Below are 25808 nucleotides of genomic sequence, written 5' to 3'. Positions count from 1 at the left end.
TGGGGTGTGGTGACCAGGGGATTTTCAAAGAAACTTCATTGCAATGCAAGCCTACTTGTGACACTAACAAATAAACTTAAATATCCTACGTTCTACATGTGTTGGCCATGTCCTACTGTTCTTGCCCTATTGTAGTGTACTGTATTCTCGCCATAGATGGCTGATATTCTTTCCAGTCGTACGTTCTCCCTCTTTCAGTAAGAAGCTTCGCAACACCAGATTGAAGTCCAACAGGTTTATTTGGAATCACTTGAAGGAGCAGCGCTCCGAAAGTTAATGATTCCAAATAAACCTATTGGACTTTAACCTGTGCCCAGTCTGCCAGCTCTCCCAGTCACAATGGTTGGACTATGATAAATAGACTGGGTCTGTACTCGTTGGAGTTTAGAAGGATGAGGGGGGATCTTATAGAGACGTATAAGATAATGAAGGGGATGGATAGGGTAGAGGTAGAGAGATTCTTCCCACTTAGAAAGGATAGCAGGACTAGAGGGCACAGCCTCTAAGGGGGGGGGGGGCGCAGTTTAGATCAGAGTTGAGGAGGAACTTCTTCACTCAAAGGGTGGTGAATCTCTGGAATTCTCTGCCCATTGAAGTGGTGGAGGCTACCTCGCTAAATATATTTAAGTCACGGGTAGATAGGTTTCTGATAGACAGGGGAATTAAGGGTTATGGGGAGAAAGCGGGAAAGTGGAACTGATCCACTTCAGATCAGCCATGATCTTATCGAATGGCGGGGCAGGCTCGAAGGGCTAGATGGCCTACTCCTGCTCCTATTTCTTATGTTCTTAACCTGACACTGAGTCTGCTTACTTAGTAAGAAGTTTGACAACACCAGGTTTAAGTCCAACCAGTTTATTTGATAGTAAACTCACAAGCTTTCGGGGTGACGAAGGGAGAAACCCCGAAAGCTTGAGAGTTTACTATCAAATAAATTGGTTGGACTTAAACCTGGTGTTGTCAGACTTCTTACTGTGATTACCCCAGTCCAATGCCGGCATCTCCACATCATGACTCCCTATCTCAGTCCAATGCACTCCTCACATTCCTATCACTATCTCCCTACGTCTATCCCATGTCCCCTCCTTATTTCTGTTGTGCAGTATGCTTGCTTCTTACCTCGTGTGCTATGAATGCGATATTTTGTCACGTGCCAAACTTCCTCCTATTACACATCATGTTCCCTCCGTTCTTTTCTCACGTCCCGTGCTCTCTCCATACCTGTCATGTTGTGTGCACTCTCCCTTCCTTCATTCCAACAAAAGGGCCGGACTAAGGGTGTTACTTTTCAGTAATTTTAATCAAATTATAAAGAAAGTCTTACAGGAAGACAAATTGTATTGCAACCACTGAATCGATCTTACGGCTCAAAGAGCTTGGGAAACATTTTAGCTAAGAGCTAAAACTCTGGATACTAAAAGGACGCATCGCCATCACAAAACCACAGACAGTTAAAACCACACACCATTCACTGAGGAACGAAACTTTGAGGAGTTTTTTTTTTGAAACAGAAACACACCCACTGCACTGAAATTCAAACACAAAGTTTGGCGGCACAGTGGCCCCTACTACATCTTGGAGACTGGGTCTACATGGGGAGGTCCTTGCTGCTTTATGCGAGTGTTGCACTGTCTACAAGAAGCAATTGAGTGCATTACTAACGCGGGATGGTGGACATTGACTGGCACTCCTGCCAATCATTAGCACAAAGCATGGCATTGGTCAACTAAGATTCTCAGTTCAAATATAGTCTTTGCAAAGAAGTGTTTTTTTTTTGCAGCTTTCGTCATCAGTGGATGTTTCCTTTCAACAGTTCTTCCTTTAAAAATGTCACGTCAAGGACTGTGCTGCAATCTATTGGCCCTTGCCATTGCCTTCTTGGCTGGGCACGGATGCCATATAGCAGCAGTGTGTGCGAGAGAGGGAGAGAGAGAGCACGGACTTAATCCCACTCTCTCCAGGGTCACACAGTCAAACCTCGCTGGACAAGGTCTGTTTCCCAGCCCCTCCTCACAGCTGGGTGACACTCTCGAGTGTGTCTTTGTAAATTGATAACAAACGCAGAGCAGGTCAGTTAAGGTGTGTACAGCTCTCTTTACAACAAGATCAGTTTCATAGCCCTATATGTCTTCATTAGATCAATAAAAAAAATAGATAGAACAATCCATTGTAAAATCATAAGTTAAACGTGGTACAGTTTCGTACATATTGCACATGTTAACATTAGAATCACTTCTTGTAAGCATAGTGAAGATACATTAGGATTGTGACCTGTTAGATACACAAATTCAAATATATATTTCTTTGTGGAGAATGCTGGGTAAGGGTTAGGGAGATTCTGTAGGTGCAGACTCGATGGGCTGAAGGGCCTCTTCTACACCGGATATGGAGCTGGACCGCTGAGTCCAGAAGTCACAAACAGCACAGCCTGGCAACAGTAAGCATTGTGATGCATCGCCATACTTAAAAGGTGCCCAGCTTGGCCAATGTTCCCTCAAAATGATTGCTACAGGTTAGGTCAGGTCTGTCTCTTTACAGCTCGCTAACGTTTGCTCGAATGGCCTGAGATACAAGTGGCCTTTTCTAACGGAGATTTTCATTCTTTGCAGTGTTAACTGGATATCCTCCGAGCAGGCAAAGCTCGTTTTGAATGGTCCCAATTGGCTGATAGGATTTTCTTGCATTGAATGTAGAAGTACTGAGGGTGGGTGGGGAGGGGGAGAAGGGAAGAGGGCTGGGAGATAGATAGGGAGCTGGCTGAGAGAGTGTCCTGCCCCACAGTGAGGGAATCAGTTTGGGATCGCTCGAATCTAATCCACTGAGGGGTTTGTATCGGCTGCCTCATTCCCACCTCCTGTGCATCAACTGCCCTCAATGGATTCTGTCTGTTTTCCTTTTGAAAGGTGAAGTTAAAAACGCCCGCAGTGTCCACCAGTGTGATACAGTCAAGATCACTGCCAGGACCCTTAAATATCTGATACCTTCACCAGCACTGGACACACCTGCCCTCTCCCACTATAAAATCACTGCCGCCCAGAACCCCTTTGAGTGAAGCTAGACCTTCCCAACTCTTGTCACCTTCTAAGTCTGAAGGACAGACTGCCGGGTGAGCGACTGCTATCGTTGTCGCTGGTCCCATGTCAGGCTGAGCTCAGTGCCCCTCACCCATAATCCACACACCGACCCGACAGAGAAAAGGAAATTAGGAGACTGGCACTTCTCAGACTTTTGGTTAAGGGTAAGCGCTCAGGATAGCCAATTAAACCGAGATGGTAAGTAACGGGACTCTGTGAGTGCGTGCGGTTTTAGTTTAGGCAGGCTTCATGATCGGCTGGAGGGCCAAAGGGCCTGTTCCCTGTGCTGTACTGTTCTTTGTTCTTTGAAGCCTCACCCGATGGAATTTTTCCAAGCCACCTTTTGGCTAAGCTGAAGCGTTAGATCAAGCCCGGGAGGGATCGCAACGTTCTCACCGTCAGCTTGGATGTTCCCTGACCGAGCCCAAGATGGGATGGAGAGTCTCATCTTGCCAGCTTGGATCCGGCCTGCCTCTCATGTGGGGCCCACGATTGGATTTAATTGGCTTTGCTGGTTAGAAATTAAGTACTGAAAGAAAAATCAATTAGGGGACTCTGAGTCTCACCACAGCACACCTAGCTTTTAATAGGTGGACTACTTAGAACGTAGAACATTACAGCGCAGTACAGGCCCTCCGGCCCTCGATGTTGCGCCGACCAGTGGAACCAATCTAATGACCCTCTAACCTAAACTATTCCAATGTTACCCATATGCCTATCCACTGACCATTTGAACGCCCTTAAAGTTGGCGAGTCCACAACTGCTGCAGGCAGGGCATTCCACGCCCTTACTACCCTTGAGTTACCCTTCACCTACTTGAGGCTCTCATCCCCTGGGCTTTTCAAAGCAGAAGTTTAACTCAACTCTTTTGGACACTGTGTGGGTTAAGTACTTGAGCTGAATGAGCTTCATTGCTGTCTCCTCTCCCTTGAACCCAACAGCACAATTTTCCTTACTATCCTAATCTGGTTTTGTCCAGCGACAGGAGCAGCACAGTGCCAGACGCATTCAGGCCTCACGGTTACAGTCACAGTGGAACACAGGAGGAGAGGCAACGCAGTTGTGAGCCTTCTCCAGCACAGTGATACAAAAGAGGGACACAGAACAGATATCCCAGAAACAGGCTACTCAGCCGTACAAAGAGGGCCAGGAAACACTTGGGGAGATTTAAGTGACTCGGACTTCTTCAGATCTCGCGAATAATTATCTACAGGTTGTCACAGGGGGGGCACACGTTCTTTAGCCTGAGATTGATCCTCTGAGCTAACTGATCTCTCGAATTCTAGCAATGACCTCCAGTGTTATTTGCTCAATCCGTTTTCACCTCAAAAAAGGTCTTGTCAAGTCAGTCCATGATACTGATTATTACATGAGCTGTTAGGACATTTAGCAGCTGAGCATGCTGGCCGTGCCTGGGGAAGGGAGAGGGCGGCAAGGTGAGAACCAAGAAGAAGAAGTTCGCTGATCTGGTACGAGAAGCGACAGTCACAGTCGTGAAAGATCAGTGTGAATCGTCAAGACGTGCGCCGAGTGACCCATCCTTCGGCTGAACACTAGCCAGCCCTTAAGGAAGAGAGTCGTCTGAACAGCAGCAGCCGCTTCAGCTCGATTATCAGGGCAACGCCTTCACTTTCAACATCTAATAAAAAAGGATCCTTGCGTAGGGGACTGGTCCTAGTCGGTCAAGGTCCTCGTTGCGGTCCCGCCCAGTTCTTTGGACCGTTGTGCTGCTTGACGTCACCCAGAGCGTCAACACAAACTGAGGGTATTGCTTGAAAAGTGTTTGGCTTGGGTCAAGTGCGATGCTGCGCACCTTGCTCAGTCTGACCGGCCCAAAGACACGAAGCAGCTCAGGTCACAATTGGTAAGAGTCAGCCGAGGGGTGGAAGGTTGTGAAGGTCATGTCTAACACAGAGCCTCACCGGGAGCCTGGTTTTTTTGCGCCCAGTCGGTGGCTCACGTTGACTTCCGAAGCAACATTTTCTTGGTACTAAGTTTGTTACTCTTGAAAACGGGTTTCCTGTCACGTTTTAACACCGTGGACGTGTCGTGGCGCAGCCTAAACGCAGATTTCAATTGGGGTGGCAACCAGGATCCTGGTATTGTTGCTCTCCCTTGTCGCTCGCTCGTAGCTGCTGTTAGACGAGAGGGAGCTAGAGGTTGTCATGGAGGAAAAGCGTGAGGATGGCGTCTCCACGGAAATTGCACTCTTGGCCACGTTGCACACCGGGGACAAGCTTTGCTGCTTCATCCTGGCGACCAGGTCCTCTTCCGAGGAAGAGCTCACGTCGGCAAAGCTGTTGTTGTAATCCGTGTCCAGCATCCACCGATAGCTCAAGTATCGGAAGATCTCTTTGACGGAGCATCTCCTCTCCGGCTCGACGGGTAGGAGTTTGCGGAACATGCGGAGAGCGTCGTCGGTGAACCGCCTCCACTGAGACGGCACGCTGGCGCCCCTGCGTTTCTGCCATCTCACAAACTCGTCGTAGAAAGAGTCTGACAGTAGGGCTTTCTCCCAGGGGAAATTGCCGGTCAGTATGCAGAAGAGCAGCACTCCGAAAGCCCACACATCGATGCTGTAATCCACCGAGAAGCCCTCGTGCTTGGAGGCATCGCAAAGCTCCGGGGCAGTGTACGGTATGGTCCCACTCACCCGTTTGACAGGGGTGCCAGCCCGGCGAGTCATCCCAAAATCGGACAGTTTCACTTTGCGGCACTCCTTGTCGAAGATGAGGATGTTCTCCGGCTTGATGTCACGGTGTACCAGCTTCCTGCTGTGAAGATAGTCGAGGGCTAAGGCAACCTGGTGCACACAGCGCTTGGCGATCTGTTCAGGGAGGCCAACCTGACAGAAAGAAAACAACGAAACAGAGGTTACCATTTTTGAATTCTTCATTAAATCACACCGAGAGGAAAGACTGCAATCCTAACAACTATGGAATGGAAGAACCGAAATCCAAGAATATTAGAGCGGAGATCCTTGGATCTAGGGATAGTGCAATGGAGATTCCTGAAGAGGATTCATTGAGAGGTGGCCTTGAAACCTAATGATGGTGGGATGGAGTATTTCCTAATTAGGAATAGTAGGGGAGAGATCTCAAATGAATGAATGAACAGTCAGGACAGTAGATTCAAGAATGAGAATCTGAGGACCTCAGGCTAATGGATAATGAGATGGAAGACTTAACACATCTCCAAACTGAATTAAAATAAGATAACTGATTTCAAGCAACACTCTTACTCTACTGAAAACCCTTGGACACTAATTTTTAACCATGATTTGTTGCGAGATTGCTTCTTGTTCAAAGGAGATAACTGGATAGCAAGAACAGCTTGGCCAAAAGTAGTAAAAGGAGGTTAGACAGCAGAACGTCACTAATTGGGTTTCTGCTGAAGACGGTGTACCTGGGGAGGGATGATATCAAACAGGTCTCCTGCCGTCGCATATTCCTGGGCAAACACGTAATATTCGTCAGTTTCAAAGGCTATTCCAAACATGTCGATGATGAAGGGCGAGGCGGACAGGTAGAGGGAGATGCTGTACTCTCGGAGGAAGCTCTTCAGTTTGGTAGTCTTCTTCCTTAAGAACTTCAAGGCCATTTTGGTACCTGAAGTGAGAGAATAAAAACAGATCATTTCACCCACTGGTTCACCTGATGACATACTGGTCGCTCCGAGGAACCTTGAACCCAACGTTAACGTGTTTGGAGACGTTTTGTACCATTACTGACGAATGGTTGCTGGGAAGCGGGAACCTAAAGCCCAGCTGTTGGGTACGAGAGAGAATAGTCTTGTGAAGGAGCAAGCGAGAAAACTAAATTGGACCCTTGAATCAGGGTGGGAAGAAAAATAAAAATGTGGGGAGGGTGTAACACAGAGAGCAACCACCAGAAACACTCCCCCACCCCCCCCACCCATGAATGGATCACAAGATGCCTTGGGAATTTACTGCAAGCTGTGGGATGTTGAACAGTATTTAGAATATATTGTGTTGCTTCCATAGCAACAGACATTGCCTTCAATAGAAGGAATTTATTGTGTATTTGTTTAAACCATAAAAGACACTTTATAAATGTGAGTATTTATTGCTTACAAAGGACTATGTGCCCACTCCAACTGAGTGGTGTCTGCACAGCTCTATGCAGAGTATAATCAGGAACTGTCTCTCTTTCTGGAGGCTCTAGCACTCCCCCAGCACTGCACTGCTTCTTAAAGCAACCCAAATGTCTGCCAGCCATAAAACAATACATGTTACATGTTTGAGTATTCAGACTGTGGGCTTTCCTAACGTTCACATTTCTGTTGTGAAAGCCAGATGATGCCCTCTCACGTCCCAGAAACGGCTCAGTGTACCCGCCCCGTACAACAGATCTGCCCGAAATGTAACGTGCTCAATTATTATTAGGTGGCCAGGTCAGATTAGTGGGTGGGGTTCAGCGGTTAGCACTGCTGCCTCACAGGGACTGGGTTCGGGCCACTGTCTGTGCGGAGTTTGCACATTCTCCTCGTGTCTGCGTGGGTTTCCTCCGGCTGCTCCGGTTTCCTTGCCACGTGCCAAAGATGTGTGGGTTAGGTGGATTGGCCGTGCTAAATTGCCCCATGGTGTCAAGGGGGATTTGCAGGGTAAACACACGGGGTTAGGGTCTGGATAGATTGTGGTTAGGGCAGGATTGTTGGGCTGAGTGGCCTCCTTCTGCACTGCAGGGATTCTATGATTCTATGAAATGGTAACGTCTCCATGGTTATACCAACAATGGGGTTATGACTCTTCACAAAGACGGCTCTAACTGTGAGAAGGGTGACTGCCTGGCCTTTGTACAGCCTGCATACTCTTCAAGTGAGGCTCCTGCCAACAAAATTAACCCAGGAAGTGATCCCTTCACGATACAAGCCAGAATATTCAATGGGGTCAACATAGAAAAGTATCTCCACCTCCAGAAGCCCTGATAATGTGAAGATATTGGAATATAGTAAAAATCCCTGGCATTTTCTCTCTTCCTGTGTGCAATATCTTCCTTCCTGGTGTTACTTTTGTCACACTATTTCCTCCTATTTCCCACTCTAAGTTCTGATATCTGACTAGAAGTTGCCCATGAGAAGTGGCCATGATTCAAGTTCACCCTCTCACCATTAGTACCACTCTACACCTTACCACTGCCTTCCCCCCGTCACCTGCTGGACTTCTGAAAAGGCTCTTCTGCTCTTACTCAGACAGATTGTATAGTATTTAACTTAATGACAAAGTATTTTATAAAAGCAACTTAAGCAATACCTTATACCAATGCAATTAAGATGTCACACCATTGAACGGCTGATCCATCTAAGGCTACGATGCATTCTCAGTCGTCCATCAGCATACACCCAGGTTAGGCTTGGGATACTTCACAGAATCAGAAAACCCTACAGTACAGAAAGAGGCCCTTCGGCCCATCAAGTCTACACTGAAGACAATCCCAGCCAGCCCCTATCCCCATATCCCCATATCCCTACATATTATACCCACTAATCCCCTCTAACCTACACATCCCTGGACACTAAGGGGCAATTTCTTAGCATGGCCAATCAACCTAACCCGCACATCTTTGGGCTGTGGGAGGAAACCAGAGCACACAGAGGAAACCCACGCAGACACCAGGAGAATGTGCAAACTCCACACAGACAGTGACCCGAGCCGGGAATCGAACCCAGGACCCTGGAGCTGTGAAGCAGCGGCGCTAACCACTGTGCCGCCAGATTTCTCTCCACTTTCCTTCCTCTCCCTGCGCCAAACACAGGCCAGGATTTTACAGCCCTTCCCACTCGGTGGGAAGTTATTGTCCCGTCAAAGGAAATGGTACAGTGGCACAATGGTTAGCACTACGGCCTCACAATGCCAGGGACCCGGGTTCAATTCCAGCCTTGGGTTAGCACATTCTCCCCATGTCTGCGTGGGTTCCTTCCGAGTGCTCCGGTTTCCTCCCACAGTCCAAAGCTGTGCAGGTTAGGTAGATTGGCCATGCTTAAAATTGCCCCTTAGTGTCCTGAGATACTTAAATTAGAGAGAGTAGCAGGTACTAATATGTAGGGATATGGGGGTAGGGCCTGGGTGGGATTGTGTTCGGTGCAGACTCGATGGGCCAAAGGGCCTCTTTCTGCACTGTAGGGTTTCTACGATGATTTCTATGGTTAAGACCACAAGAAAATACAAAGTATCGTGAATGTAGCGCAGTCCATCATGCAAACCAACCTCTCATCCTCTGTCTACACTTTCCACTGCCTCAGCAATGCAGCCAGCATAATCAAGGACCCCACACACCCCGGACATTCTCTCTTCCACCTTCTTCCATGGGGAAAAAGATACAAAAGTCTGAAATCACGGACCAACTGACTCAAGAACAGCTTCTTCCCTGCTGCCATCAGACTTTTGAATGGACCCACCTTGCATTAAGTTGATCTTTCTCTACACTCTAGCTATGACGGGAACACTCCATTCTCACATTTCTTTCTCTATGAAGAGTATGCTTTGTCTGTATAGCATGAAAGAAACAGTGCTTTTCACTGTATGTTAATACATATGACAATGATAAAATCAAATCAAAAACTCAAATAATCGGTGTAACTGTCCGATGATACCAGTTTGATTTAGATGGTGGTCAAGTAAGTGCTCAGTGGTCATGCCAGACTTTATCTTCCCAACTCTCCCTCAGGAAACCGTGGCAGGTCAAAGTGCTGGCTACCGGCTACAATGTTTACTGCCTATCCACTCTCCCAACCCTTGTACACTTCACGGTAACCAGAGGGAGAAATGAATTCTCCAACCTCCCCACTGAAAGGGGCAGAGGAGAAATAAGAAAGCAAAACAAGATGTTTTTAAAGCTGCACCACCATCTAAATCAGACCCATTTCTGGGTGGGTAGATAACCCCAGGAAGACACCATGCTTGTGCTATGGTCAGGAGATACACAACAACAACCCATGGCATGTCCACACTCTAATTACCTCTGTCCCACTGTGGGTGCTACTCAGTCCTGCCCACAGCAGTGGGTAGGTTCTCTACGCAATGGGTTAAGCAGCAATCCAGTTACACCGAGGCATTGATTCCATGCAGGGATAAAGGTGTCCCCGCTCGCTCAGTGTCACATTGGAGGCAACAAATGGGAGCAGGACACACAAAAGCAGGTAGATGGCACTGTTAACCATCCTCGCCTGTTCCAACCTGGGCCGGTAGATAGCAGCAAGGAGCCAGTCTAATTCTCCCTCCACAGCTTAGGGACTCCAAAGGTAACTATCATACCCTTAACCACCTGACTTGAGTTGTATAAATAAGGAATCAACTCTAAGACACATGAATTATGCAGCCAGTTTACTCTAGACAAATGTCCTATTGGCTTCCGAGGAGGATAATCTAACACATGTTGGCATGGAGCCAAAGAAAGACGTTAAAACAGATGAACAAATGTTGGGTCAAAGAGGCAGGTTTTAGGAATGTCTTCAAAGAGGAGTGAGGGATGAAGGCGGGAGAGAATTTTAATGTTCTGAGCCGACACGCATAAAGGTACAGCTGTGAATGGTGAGGTGATGGCAGGGGAACGCACGCAAGGCCAGAATTAGAGGGATGTAAACATTTCAGAGGGTTGTAGAGCTGGAGGGAGTTAGGGATAGGGAGGGGACAAGGCCATGGAGAATACAGTGATGAGACATGAGTTAAAACTGCCAATATTTCAAGAAAGATTCTCATCAGAATGAAGATCTGAGCAGTGTTGTCCACACTCTAGCTTTTAGGTGTCTCAGTGCCTGTAGAAAGCATCAGGTGTGACTCACTGGACCAGGGGGAAATACTGAAAATCTCTGCTCCTACTTGCTGCTATCTGAGGGAACTCGCTGTCTAAATAGGATCTCACTGGGTACAAACTGGGGGGGGGGGCAAAGTTGTAACAGTTTGAAGAACCCATTATGGCGTCTTAAAGACTTGGATATGGCCTGGCCCTGGAACAGCATCAGCCACAAACACACTTCCTACTGGAAGGAAATTTGAACGTCTTCATCTAATGACGCAGATGAACAAGGCCATAGAACCTGCACCATTGGGGTAGCTTCAGAGCTACATCACTAGGCCAAGCCTCAGAAATCAAATCTCAATCTCCAGGACACGACTGTGAGCTGTCGCAAGAGAGATAAATCATCAGGAAAATGTGCGCCGTTCTTCTCCCAATTTTCATTACACCCTTATTTTTAATAATTCTGACAACATTAAAAGGTCAGTTTGACTGGGTGGAAGTGGGAGGACAGGTAATGTAATCCCTGGGAACGCATCAAAGCAGAGTTAACTACTATAATCCGAGCCAAGTAACAAAGAATGCAGCCAGGCAGGTAGGGAGGGATTGGATAGAAAGCTTTGGAGCCAAAGAACCAAGGCTGAATTTACACTGAGAAACATGGCCAATGTTGACTTTCTTTTTCAAATGATCTCCTCGTCCATTTGCAGCGTCTCTTATGTTCGATGTGCTAAATGTTTGCTTTAGTTTGCAATGTAAATTGAACCCATCACCTTTCTAATGAATATTACCATTAAATTCAGGCATTGTGACTAGACCTCTTCATTGTGCATTGTGATAAGTCTGGACTAAATGAGTCTTTGTCAGTGCTGTGTGATTTGGGAATACTTAATCTAGTTCCTAATGTACGATGCAGGACTTTGGCCCATTAGAATCATACTACACAGAAGGCGATACAGCCCACCGTGCCTGTGCCAGCCCTTTGAAAGCTACTAATCCCACTCCCCCCAAAGTCTTCACCCCATCACACTGCAACATTCTCCTCTTCAAGCTTATATTCAATCCCCTTTTGAAAAGTTACTATTGAATCTGCTTCTATCGCTCCTTTCAGACCATGCATTCCAGATCAGTTATTAAAACAATTTCTCCTCATTTCCTTCCTGGGTTTGGTTTGCCAATTCTAGATATCAGGTGACCTACCTCGGTATTCTCTTGGGAATCCAATGCCAGCTCTTAAAAAAATATGTTTTGTTAAGACATTGACGCTGGCAAGACCACATTTATTGGCCGTCCCAACAATATGGCCAAGTGGTTTGCTAGGTCATTTCCGTGGGTAATTAATTAAGAGTTAGCTACATTGGTATGGAGTAGACCAGACACTATAAAGACAGCAGGATTCCTTCTCTAAAGGACATTAGTGAATCAGTTAGATTCTCACAAGAAGCCAATAGCTTGGTCACTTTTACTGATATCAAACTTTTTATTTCCTGAATTTTTAAAAACTGAATCCACATTCTTAAACCACACTAGTGTGATTTGAACTCCTGTTCTCTGAATTAGTTGAGCCCTTGCTGGACAGAAGTTATGACATAAAACAAACTGGGCATCACTCATAGAATCATAGAACCCGACAGTGCGGAAAGAGGCCCTTCAGCCCATCGAGTCTGCACCCAACACAATCCCACCCAGGCCCTACTCGATATCAATAAGTGGGGAAAAGGACAAAACTAATGAGATATCTGTTTCAGACTAGCTATCGTTACTGCAGAGTGGCGCAGTATTATAGCAGTACATTAACATATCTTGTCGATGGTACAGTTTAGTTTGTATTGTGTGCCTTTAGAACATAGAAAAACTACAGCACAAACAGACCCTTCGGCCCACAAGTTGCGCCGAACATGTCCCTACCTACTAGGCTTACCTATAACCCTCTATCTTACTAAGCTCCACGTACTTATCCAAAAGTATCTTAAAAGACCCTATCGAATCCGATGGTTGCATATCCGTCACACCGCATCAAAGGTTCTCTGGGCTGAGGCACATGGGGTATGTACTGACAGTGACAGTGTGTAGGTGAGATCATTGGCAGCACTCGTTCCTCTGAGTCCTGAGGCTCACGTCACATGCTTGAGATTGGAGCACAGATTCTAAGCTGATGTTCTAGCGCAGTGCTGAGGACGTATTGCACAGCTTTTTGGAGGTGATGTTAAACTGAAACACCATCTGCTGTCTCAGGTGGGCATTGTTACACAGGAGAGCGGCGGAGTTCCCTCCAGCAAACCCAACCAATATCTATCCCTCATCAATAACAAATGTTTCGGTCATTTAACATTGCTGCTTGCAGTGTGCCATCTGGTTTGCTGCATTTCCTACATGACAATGATGACCACACTTCAAAAAAGTATTTAATTGGCAGTAGCCTGGGGATATCTTGAACTCAGGAAAGGTGCTATCTAAATTTATTTTCCAAGTTGGACACAGAATTTCTCCCCGTGTGCACTCCCCACTGGCTTTAAGCATCACAGATACACTGAGCAGAAACAACCGCATGCAAACACATGTACACACAAGCGAATTGGAACAACTTGTGGTTGCAATTTCCCCACACCCCACATACACGTGTACACTCTCACAGGGCAGCCCGCTGGATCAGTAAGTTTACTGTCAGACCCCTATATAATGCTGATTAATTAAATTCCTATTGGATAGCGCCATCACCCAGAATAACTGGACCTCTCTCCACTCAAGGCGTGGCACCTCGACTGCCTTCTAATCCTGAATGTCAGCTGTGTTGGAACATGTCAACTTGTCACGTTTCTGTTCAGTTTGTTAAAAAAAAAGATGAAAATGACACCGCCACAGCTGGACGAGGACACACCCAAGAGCAGAAAACACAACCCTCCGAATAAACACCTTCCCAGCCCAAAGGGAGTACACAAAATGCTGAAGGAACGCCGGAATCATCAACATATACCAAGCTGGGATATACACGCACACGTAGCACCACGGCACGGCACAGTGGTTAGCACTGCTGCTTCACAGCTCCAGGGTCCTGGGTTCGATTCCCGGCTCGGGTCACTGTCTGTGTGGAGTTTGCACATTCTCCTCGTGTCTGCGTGGGTTTCCTCCGGGTGCTCCGGTTTCCTCCCACAGTCCAAAGATGTGCGGGTTAGGTTGATTGACCGTGCTAAGAAATTGCCCCTTAGTGTCCAGGGATGCGTAGGTTAGAGGGATTAGTGGGGTATAATATATGGGGATAGGGCCTGGGTGGGATTGTGTTCGGTGCAGACTCGATGGGCCGAAGGGCCTCTTTCTGCACTGTAGGGTTCTATGATTCACACTCTGTACCAAGGGTGCTTGAAACAAAGAATTACTGTGAAGTACAGCGACTGTTATGATGCCAGCTAATATAGTAGCTATGTTGCGCACAGCAAGATTCCATAAACAACAATGAGATCAATGGCCAATTAATCTGTAATTTCATTGGGTTGGTAGAGTAAGATTTACGTCAATCTATCTACATGCAGGCAAGGTGTTTCATCTACAACAGCAGGACAGAAATATGGCCCAAGCTTCAATCTGCAAATAACTAGGCCAACCATAACCCGGAAGCCTGACCAGGTCTGGATGATCATTTGTACCACAGTTCGAATGGACAAAGATTTGATTTAACGGGTCATTGTAGGGACAGTGCCTCCATCGATACAGTTCCCTCTCAGCTGTTGGCTTTGACTCAGCCAATAGCACTCTAACCATTGAGTTGTACAAGTCCTTTTCCAGGGATCGACCACATAATGTAAGCTGACACGCCTTAGGGATGGGGAGGTGCTGTCGTTTGACCCTGCCCTTCCTCTAGGCAGACATAAAGCACCCCGGTTTAAGAGAAAAGCAGTGAGGTCTGGTCAATGTTGTCCCTCGAGCAACACCATTAAGACATGACGTGTTCCTTGGTGACTCTGGGACCAGCGTGCAAACTGACTGCTGTGATTCCTGCACTGCCACAAGGGCTACTCTTCCAAAATACTTCACTGACTGGGAAGTGTGTTGGGATTTTCTGAAAGGACAAACATATATTTTTGCTTTTCAGACACTGATAGTCTTGTTTTGTGTGTTTAGTAATCCTTCTGTCTATAAACAAGTCTGGATTGGAGATCTGAGCCAAACTAATCAATAACTTATTGCTGGGATCTGGATGGTACAATATCTTAGAATTTAGCCTAGTCACTGAGCACAACAATGGACCCTGATGTTCTGTTGCAGTACTGAGGGAGTGCTGCAGTGCCAGGAGTGCTGGCCTTCCCAGGAAAGAAGAATCCAAAGCCCAGGCAACTCCCTCGGGTGGTTGTAAAATATCCCACAGTATTATTTCCAAGATGACCATGGTGAATTCCCGAGGTCAAACCGACGTCACAAAACCAGATGATCTGGTCATTATCACACTGCTGATTGTGGGAGCTTGCTGTGCACAAGTTGGCTATCATTAACACCAACGACTACCAAAGCATCTCACTGGCTGTAAAGTGAGATGGGATATCCCGAGGTGATGAAGGTGTGACGTTTATACAAGTTTTTTTTATATAAAGGTAAAGATGGTAGAGAGGTGGGGAGGTTCAAGTAGGAAAGTTTAGGCCTAAACAGCATAGGCAACACAAACATACCCAAGCAAGATCACATTGCAGTGGGCAATGATAATCCCTGAAGGGGACCTGATGGGGAAAATAGTGGTTATGTTACTGGACTAGTAATTCACAGGCCTTGACTCATGATCCAATGACATGAGTCTGAAGGCCACCACAACAACAATTTAAATTTGAGAGATTGAATAGACTGGGTCTGTACTCGTTGGAGTTTAGAAGGCTGAGGGGGGATCTTATAGAGATGTTTAAGATAATGAAGGGGATGGATAGGGTAGAGATAGAGAGATTCTTCCCGCTCAGAAAGGATAGCAGGACTAGAGGGCACAGCCTCAAGACAAGGGGCGGTGCAGTTTAGATCAGAGTTGAGGAGGAACTTCTTCACTCAAAGGGTGGTGAATTCTCTGCCCGTTGAAGTGGTGGAGGCTGCCTCGCTAAATATACTTAAGTCACGGGTAGATAGGTTTCTGATAGACAAGGGAATTAAGGGTTATGGGGAGAGAGCTGGAAAGTGGAACTGATCCACTTCAGATCAGCCATGATCTTATTGAATGGCGGGGCAGGCTCGAAGGGCTAGATGGCCTACTCCTGCTCCTATTTCTTATGTTCTTAAATTCAATTCACTAAATTAATTTGGCAGAAAGAGCTAGTCTCTCAGGAGGGACTATAGGACACACAGGCTGCTGTTAAAACCAATCTGGTTTAATAATGTCGTTTCGGCAAGGGAGTTTTTTTGTCTTTACCCAGGCTGGCCTTTTGAATGCAGGCCGACAGCAATAGGGTTGACGCAATACATTGCCCTCAAAGATGGCCTGGCCAACTGCTAAGGTGGCTCTGGAGAGCTGGCTGGGCATGGCAGTGTCTCACACGTCCCATGAACGATTTCTCAGGTGGTTACTGAAGTTGCCTTGGCTTCAATGTCGACTACACAAATAAGTCAGAAAGTGGAGTTTTGCTCTACAGTTGCCGTCAAAGCAGCCACAAGGGTAATGGGAATGTTATGCTGGTAACCGGGAGTGCGGCACAGCCTTAGGCAGTAACACTGCAAATTACCCGGTAAACGCAGAAAATTCTGTTTTATGTTACACCTCGCTTGAAGTCAGCTATTAATTAATTGGATATGAAGTATAGTCACATAGCTAGGGTTTGAGAGGCAGCTTTGTACTTCAACTGAACAAATATAACAACATATATTTATCTAACATCCCAAGGCACTTGGCAAAAGGACAAGCCAATGATTAAATACTCGGTCAAAGAAGGCTGTTCTGAAGAAGCTCCCATGTGTTAGTTGATTGGTATCACTGCTGCTAGTCTCACTACAGAGACCTGACCACAACAATTAGGGGCTGATGCTCGATTATAGTACCGAGGGAGTGCTGCAGTGCCAGAAGTGCTGGCCTCTCCAGGAAAGAAGAATCCAAATCCTTGTCTCCTCCCTCGGTTGGGAGTGAAATATCCCATGCCATTATTTCCAAGAAGAGCCTGGGAATTCCCGAGGTCACCGCCAAAACCAACCTCTCAAAACCAGATGATCTGGTCATGGTCACACTGCTGTTTTGTGGGAGCTTGCTGTGCACAAAATGACTATCATTGACAACAATGACTACCAAAGCATCTCATCGGCTGTCAAACGTGTTGCGACATCCTGAGGTGATAAAGGTGTGACATTTACGTAGTTGGTCATTTTTATAAAGGTGAGGGAGATAGAGAGATGTGGGGGGGGGGAGGTTTAAGTAGGAAACTTTGGATCTTGGGGCTTAAACAGCTGAAGCAACAAAACAAATAGCGCAAATAGCACTGTAAAAATCAGGTTGAATGAAACATCTTGTTCTTGCAGAGTAATCGAGCTTGGGAAAACCCCAGAAGCAGGGAAAAATTAGATTTAAACATGAAACGAGAACTGTTATCTAAAGACATGTGGGACATGGACAGAAAGGGCCATTAACAAACTTAACTCAAGGCTGCTACCAGGAATTGATGTAAAGAACAGGAATGTTTCAGTGCAGTCCCGAGTCACACCCTACAAACTGGAAGAAACTGCTGCTGCCGCTGCTACGTACCTCTGACCTTGTGGATAACCAGGTCAACCTTGCCATAGGTACCTTTTCCCAGCTCCCTGATCACCTCGTAGTACTTGTTCACCTCCAGCCTCTCCAGGTTCTGAGCTGTGAGCAACTGCAGCTCCTCCAGGACATCGCTCGCTCCTCGGGTCATCAGTGAAGAACTCATGGCTGTTAGTGGAGGCAAAATGCATCAAAATCATTCCCAGTTCCCAACTCGGAGCTTTCTCCATATCAGAAAAATGAGACCTTGTCAACACACCTTGTTGCATTTCAATTCAAACCTCAATTGTTGACCTAAAGCTACTTCAGCAATGATCTATCCTGGGCCACATACCCATCATTGAGCCTTACTTTGATAACAATCATTCTCGGACTAGGGGGACTAGGAGAGATCATATGGGCGGCACTATTTCCCTTGCCCCTGGTACCCATTATACAACATTGCAATACCCTGGCAATGCATGCCACTGCACAAATCAAGTCCAGAAACACGCAAGTTTGGTCAGGGGGATCTTACACCAAATCATTTACCCTACTGTCTATTTTTTCCCATCACTTGAGGCATATTCAGTCTCACGTTCACAATGCCAACTTCCCAATATCACTAAATCTGCCATTCCCTATTGCCCAGACTATCACACATAGAACATAGAACCCTACAGTGCAGAAAGAGGCCCTTCGGCCCATCGAGTCTGCACTGAACACAATCCCACCCAGGCCCTACCCCCATATCCCTGCACATATACCCACTAATCCCTCTAGCCTACACATCCCTGGACACTAAGGGGCAATTTCTTAGCATGGCCAATCAACCTAACCCGCACATCTTTGGACTGTGGGAGGAAACTGGAGCACCCGGAGGGAACCCACGCAGACACGAGGAGAATGTGCAAACTCCACACAGACAGTGACCCAAGCCGGGAATCGAACCCAGGACCCTAGAGCTGTGAAGCAGCAGTGCTAACCCACTGTGCCACCGTGCCGCCCATTCATTTATATCAATGTATCATTAGACAATCTGCTAATCACAGTGGTATCTGCCCACTAACAGCTGCTCTGTCAGCAGTAATAGTAACATCTGGTCTGTCCATCACAGTGATATCTGTGCAGTAAAGACTGATACACATACTCTAATTTACTACGACAGTCATCCTATCCCTGAGTACTTGAATTTCCTTGCCATCTCTCAGACTTCTGCATATCAAAACACAGGTCACTGGACATTACTAGACACATATCAAGTGGAACAGAAATTCTCTTAACTCAGATATGATAATTAGATTGGCAGAGTGTGTCGGACTAAATCTGTCTGACCCCATCATCTTCACTTACAGGCTATAGAACCTTGGGGTTCGGCTCAAGTGAGGCATGTCCACCAAGATTGGGTTTTCTGACTCTGTATTTTGCCAAGAAGAACTTGGCTTTATTTCACACCCAAGCTACACCTCACCTGGAATTAATGTTTCATTGTAATTGGACTGGAATGAAAAGAATCTGCATTTAAGGAATATATATTTACACATATCCCATTAAAAGAACTCATAGAACCCTACAGCACAGAAAGAGGCCCTTCAAGTCTGCAATCCCACCCAGACCCTACCCCCTTATCCCGACATATTATACCCACTAATCCCTCTAACCTACGCATCCATGGATACTAAGGGGCAATTTCTTAGCATGGCCAATCAACCTAACCCACACATCTTTGGACTGTGGGAGGAAACTGGAGCAAACCCCCACAGACACGAGGAGAACGTGCAAACTCCACACAGACACAGCGACCTGAGCCGGGAATCGAACCCAGGACGCTGGAACTGTGAAGCAGCAGTGCTAACCCACTGTGCCGCCCATTCTTGAAGACCTTTACAAACAGTGGACTACTTTTGAATTGCAGTCACTGGTGGGTACACAAATGTGGCAACTGATTTGTGCACAGGAAGATCCCACAAGCAGTAGCTGATTGAATGACCAGATGACATGTTTTTGGTGCGGCTAGCAATGTTGGCCAGGGCATTATATTTTTTTTTAAATCCCTGCTCTGTGAATACCCGTCGTGGAATCGTTTACAGGTTTGATGTCTCCTCTAAAGGCCAGCACCTCCCGCACTCTTCACTTCCCCCAGTATTGCTTTGGAACCTGGGCTTTGTGCTTCAATGAGGTGAGCACTTTGTGGGAGACTCAGTGGCCATAGGTCCATTCTCAGTTCCTGCTCCGTGTTTAGATAGTTGACCTTGGCTGGGCTGCTTTCTGGGGCGGCACAGTGATTAGCATTGCTGCCTCACAATGCTAGGGGCCTGGGTTCAATTCTTGGCTTGGGTCACTGTGTGGAATTTGCACATTCTCCCCATGTCTGCATGGGTTTCCTCCGGGTGCTCCGGTTTCCTCCCACAGTCCAAAGATGTGCGGGTTAGGTTGATTGGCCATGCTAAGAAATTGTCCCTTAGTGTCCAGGGATGCGTAGGTTAGAGGGATTAGTGGGTATAATATGGGGGGTAGGGCCTGGGTGGGATTGTGTTCAGTGCAGTCTCGATGGGCCGAAGGGCCTCTTTCTGCACTGTAGGGTTCTATGATTCTCCACAATCCAAAGATGTGTGGGTAAAGTGGACTGGTTATGCTAAACTGCCCCTTTGTGTCAAGGGGACTAGCTAGGATAAATACACGGGGTTATGGGGATAAGGCCTAGCTGGAATTGTGGCCAGTGCAGACTCAATGGGCCGAATGGTCTCCTTTGGCACAATAGGTATTCTATGATCTATAAGCTGCACGGCAATTTGAATCAGCCTTGCTCCTGATTTATATCACACACAAACAGAAAATGCTGGAAAATCTCAGCAGGTCTGGCAGCATCTGAGGAGAGGGAATAGAACTAATGAAGGGTTTTCCAGGGTGGAATTTTCCCCATTCCATCTGCCACGGGAATCGTATCGAGCAGGACAGAGACAACGCAAAGGACTGCGGCGGGATTTTCCAGCCATGGGGGGGCGGTGGCGAGTGTGTCAGACTTGCTGAGATTTGGGCAGCACGGTAGCACAGTGGGTTAGCACTGCTGCTTCACAGCTCCAGGGTTCCTGGGTTCGATTCCCGGCTCGGGTCGCTGTCTGTGTGGAGTTTGCACATTCTCCTCGTGTCTGCGTGGGTTTCCTCCGGGTGCTCCGGTTTCCTCCCACAGTCCAAAGATGTGCGGGTTAGGTTGATTGGCCATGCTAAGAAATTGCCCCTTAGTGTCCAGGGATGTGTAGGTTAGAGGGATTAGTGGGTATAATATGTAGGGATATGGGTGGGATTGTGTTCGGTGCAGACTCGATGGGCTGAAGGGCCTCTTTCTGCACTGTAGGGTTCGATGATTTTCCAGCATTTTCTGCTTCTGTTTCAGATTCCAGCACCCACAGTATTTTGTCTTTAATCCTGATTTAAATCCACTACACAGTGAATGAGAGAGGCAGGGCTGGATGACGGTTCCGTGCATTGGCAGGGTATGGAGATGAGTCTTAACACGTTGCTCAGTGTCCTTTCAGTAAAGCGTGTTTACCCAAATACAGAGATTGCAAAGGATGCAAGCCGTCACCACACGCCCCCCTCCCCCAGGTGATGGTGCAGTGATGAGAATTATATGAGGTTTCCTCGTTCTCCAGAAAGCAAATAAACGCGTGTGTCAAACAGTTCACACCAAGACCTTTCACACCCAGAGACAGACACACGCCTGGTTGTGTCTGCATTGCAATTTGGCTGAGGGATAAATGGATGGGGAGGGAATGGATTGTTTCATTCAAAGAATGGCAAAAGTGGGAAAAAGGATTTGATTTATTATTGTCACATGTATTAGTATGCTGAGCCCTATTTGTGGGTCTCTCTCTCTGTCCCCAGTATTTCTCCACTGCTACCCACCGGCCCTCGCCTGCCTCCAGCCACCCACTCTCATTTTCTCTGTCTCAATTCCTCCCTTTCGTAGTTCTACCTTTCTTGCCCTCACCCTGCCTTTCTCAGTAATTTTTTTAAAAAAATTCCTTCCGGTTGTTCAGCTGCCACCTCCTGCTTTGTCACCGCTCTGCTGTCGTTCGGATCCCTCTGTGCACATCCCCTCTCCTCCTGCTTGTATCCATCGCCAATACTGCGTGACCAGTCTGCCAGATGCGACAACACCCCACAGCAACCACCCCCCCCACCACCAACCACCCCCTATCCCAGCGCCTTTAGGAATATTAACACGTCTCCTTGTAAATAAAGCTCCATCCAGCCTGCCTTGTAGTCAGGCGCTGAATATTAATCCTCTTGATTATCCTGACACTGCTATTCCCACTCCCCCATTAAAATGCATAGGATTTTCAAGATTCACTGAGCAGAAAAGGGGGTAGGGGGTTGGGGGGTATCTGGAGGCTGTGCGGGATGATGGGGCTTAAGAAACAGGCATTATTTATCCCTTAATTCAAACAAACCATTAAACCAGGTGAAATGTTGAGATTTACTCAGTCTTGCATCCTGAAGGTGCTCTGACACTAGAATAATTTAGCAGTGATGTATTTATGAATTACCGGAGGAGGCCATTCATTCTGTCGTTTCCCCTGCTAGCAATTAGTGCCACTCCTCTGCCCTGTCCCCCCTGCAAAATACCCCCTCAGTCCTCTTTTGAAAGTTGCCAGCCTTCGCTGATCAGAACCACTGGCTGCGTAACCCAAAATTCCCCTCTCGTTTCCCCTCTGTTAGTGATGAAAAATAAAAGGAAGGTTCAGTCTGCCTTGCTGATCACTCATGAGAATAAAGGCTGGTCAATGTTCATTCATGTTTACTGCGGATGGGATTTTGGGGGTGGGTGGGGAGGGGGGGCTAAAACGCGATTAGTAGGAAATGGTCAGGGGTACAGAAACAGCAGGTCTATACACACACACACACACACACACACATCAAACACAACATACAGTTCCCCTATTCCTGTAGTCTTGGGCTTGGCCACAGAACATGCCCATCACATGTAGTGGTGTCAGGTATGTTTAATACAAGGGGGGGTTGAAGTGAGTAAACACACACACACACATTCTCAGTCGGCATGTGACCAGGTGAATTACTGCACTGCTGTGGGTGTCTTGGGATTCCTGCAATTCTCACCCACCCTCAATACTACACACACACACTAAGTGATCTATCCATATCAACACAAACCGAGCCAAAAAACAAAACCAAACCATCTCCAATCGCACCCAGTGCAGAGGGATCTTTAACAATGCAGATTTGGTTTGTTTTTGAGGAATTGGGAGCATTGTTTGAGAGCAAAAACAAGCCTCCAGCACCTGCCTTCCCAAATCCCAGGAGGACGGAGCGATAACAACAAAACTGTTCCTACCAACCCTCCCAGAAGATAAGAAAGAAACAGCGCCCGGTGGTGAACCCAGCTATTTGGTTCCCTGTTATTTGCTGAACAATTTGCGTTCAGTGCTCAGACTGAAAGAAAGGGCAGCGTTTTTGATCTCCTTCACCCTGAAATTCTCCAAATCGGCGCTTGCTTGCATGTGAAGCAGGGCACAATGCAGCTTTACAATGCTTAAGAGAGAGAGAGAGAAAAAAAGGCACACGCCTCTGAATTAACTAGGAAGCGCCGCAGTAGCACAATGCACTGGAGAGGGCAGACAGGCAGCAGCTGGATCGCTCCAAACCGCTGTCCTGGTGCCCAGCCGCCTGCATTGGTGCCAGGATCACCCTTGCAGCCTCTCATTCTGCACTGCACCCATTACAGATTAAACCTTTTGACATTCCTGCAGCCAGCAATCTTCTCCCGTCCACTGGCATCACCTCCCTGTGCCTACACGCGACCAACGTACATGCAATTAATAATGTATACATTTGAGACTAAGGCATATATGTCTATAACTATACATATCCTCGACGTTAGAATATTAATTTTTAAGATTGCATTCCTTATTATCGTAAGCAAATCAACACAGCAAATAGACATCCCATTGCTGAATGCTTTCTTTTAGTGGTTTTCTATTGTTTTATGCAAACAAATCTCTTTTTTTTGTCCTCTTGCTGTGTAATCTGCAAGGTGCCTCACCTTAGTGCTGGGATACCTGGCCACTGTGCAGCCCAGATGGAGGGTAAGGATGAAAGTGATGGTGTTTGCAGCAGCTTCTGATGGTAGCATTGAGTTGCTCCTTTGTTTGTGAGTGCCTGCTCCTCTTGTCTTTAACTGCCCCTTTTGTGATGGTGTTTTGTTTCCTCTCCCTCAGATGGAATTACAGTTTTTTTTCTCTCCCCCCCCAACCACCACCTCTCCCTCAGTCTGTCTCTCAAACCAGCAGCCACCCCCCTCTCTCTCACTCTCCTGCTTTCAGTTTCCAGCTGAGGGACATTTAAAGGGACCCAGACCAACCAGCTGACAGCGGGGCCCCGCCCAGAATCTCCAATGCCCAATCAGGGGCCAGCAGTGTGCAGCAGCCGCCAATGGAAATGCAACGCCGGGAAACAGCCACCAATCACAGCTCCAGCTCAGCTGGACCAATTGGGAGGAGGGTATGTAGGCCAATGAGAATGCAGTATGGTCTGCAGCCACCAATGAGGACTGTCCCCTATCCAGATCAGAGTATCTGTCAAGCAAGATGCAGAGAATGAAACAGCTATTGTTTAACTCTACACAGACAAACACAGTACGGTGTGGCATCTATCAGTCTCCAGATTGCAATGTTCAATTGGGTTTGCAATGTGTTCCCAACTAAACTCTCAAGCTATTTACCTGTTCCAGACATAGACATAGGTTCTCTGGGGGCAGTATGGAAACCAAGTCATGCAGATACCACAGACTGCGAGAGCAAAGCCTATAATTTGAATGAACCCTGAGGTTAAATTACAGCCCTGTAATCACTCCCTGGTATCTGTTATTATGTTTATAGTACAAACAATATAACACTCTTTTAATTCATTGTACCCATATGTGCAGAGTTACCAGCACTATTTGTATTGGATAACATGTGAACTTTCGGTTCATCAGGCACATGCATGTTTCTGCCAGCCATATTTAAAAGCAGCTTTCCTCCCCCTGCTGTGTGTCATCATAAAATGACAAGCGAAAATCCTGCTAATCACAGGCCACTAATTCACATTCAAGCTAAATTCTCGTGCTGATAAGTACCATGTTAGTAGATCCATTTCCACAATATGGAAACCAAAGGAAGTAATGAGAAATGCATATTCTGGATGTCACACTGCACCGCATTAGGTGGCCATCATTGAGAAAACCTCTTTGCCTGCTCTAACAGAGTGTTACCAATTTTAAATAATCACGGGCAAAAGCAAAATACTGCAGAAGCTGGGCATCTGAAAATGTTGGAAGCACTCTGCACATCTTGCAGACACTGTGGAGAGAGAGACAGAGAGAGAGAGACACAGAGTTCATCCAGAATTTTACAACCTCACCGGCCCCAGAATCCAGCTGGGTGAGGTTTGCAGAACGACATTCTCCATTAGCCTCAGGTGAGACCAGAACTAGAGGGCACAGCCTCAAAATAAGAGGTTGGGGGCGGGGGGGTGTTCAGTTTAGAACAGAGTTGAGGAGCAACTTCTTCTCTCAGAGGGTGGTGAATCTCTGGAATTCTCTGCCCATTGAAGTGGTGGAGGCTACCTCGTTGAATATATTTAAGTCACGGGTAGATAGATTTCTGATCGATAAGGGAATTAAGGGTTATGGGGAGCAGGCGGGTAAGTGGAACTGATCTTATTGAATGGCGGGGCAGGCTCGAAGGGCTAGATGGCCTACTCCTCCTCCTATTTCTTATGTTCTTATGAGACCTTACGAACCTCAGGCGGGCTAATGTTCTGGCAGCTTGGTCACGTGGAATGCATGTCCTGTGATATGTGGGAAGTCGATGACAATACCGGTGACCTAGATGATCATGTGTGCAGGAACTGCTGCCAGATGCAGAAACGTGAGCTCAGGGGTTTGGAGCTTGAGTGATTGCATGAGTCACTTTGGTATGTCTCCGGCATGTTTCAGAACTGAAGGTCATTTACTCTGTTTCTCTCTCCACAGAGGCTGCTCGACCAGCTGAGTATTTTCTGCCTTTGTTTGAAATAACTAATAAAAATTTTAAAAAAGTTTAAAAGGATGATATTGAAACTTAATGGAACCTGCTGACTGTATACACAGTTCAGCATCAATAATTTCCACACTATATATAATACATTCGCAGATGGGATTGCTCACAATGACTTGGAGGGTATGTTGTTTTATAAAGTGGATGCAAGCAGCAAAGTGTGACAGGGTAAGTGTTACAACAAATATACGTCATCCTCAGAGG

At 46.8% G+C, this 25808-nt stretch overlaps 1 protein-coding gene across 1 annotated transcript; it reads right to left on the bottom strand.

Moving 5' to 3' along the window:
* Window positions 1-1329: 1329 nt before the first annotated feature.
* LOC145356405 (serine/threonine-protein kinase SBK1-like) lies at window positions 1330-23790 on the bottom strand. Its single transcript, XM_080209113.1, has 4 exons — window positions 23570-23790; window positions 17524-17694; window positions 6481-6683; window positions 1330-5920 (listed from the first exon to the last, which is right to left on the bottom strand). Exons 2-4 carry the CDS (start codon window positions 17690-17692, stop codon window positions 5135-5137), a joined length of 1158 nt encoding a protein of 385 aa, XP_080065239.1. The 5' UTR covers window positions 17693-17694; window positions 23570-23790; the 3' UTR covers window positions 1330-5134.
* Between the last annotated feature and the right edge of the window lie 2018 nt (window positions 23791-25808).

Source organism: Carcharhinus amblyrhynchos, chromosome 21 (genome assembly GCF_965287045.1).
Source record: "Carcharhinus amblyrhynchos chromosome 21, sCarAmb.v2.hapA, whole genome shotgun sequence".
In the NCBI taxonomy this organism is placed as follows: domain Eukaryota; kingdom Metazoa; phylum Chordata; class Chondrichthyes; order Carcharhiniformes; family Carcharhinidae; genus Carcharhinus; species Carcharhinus amblyrhynchos.
Note: the sequence above shows the minus strand (reverse complement) of the source record. Positions and strands in the feature narration are given on the sequence as shown.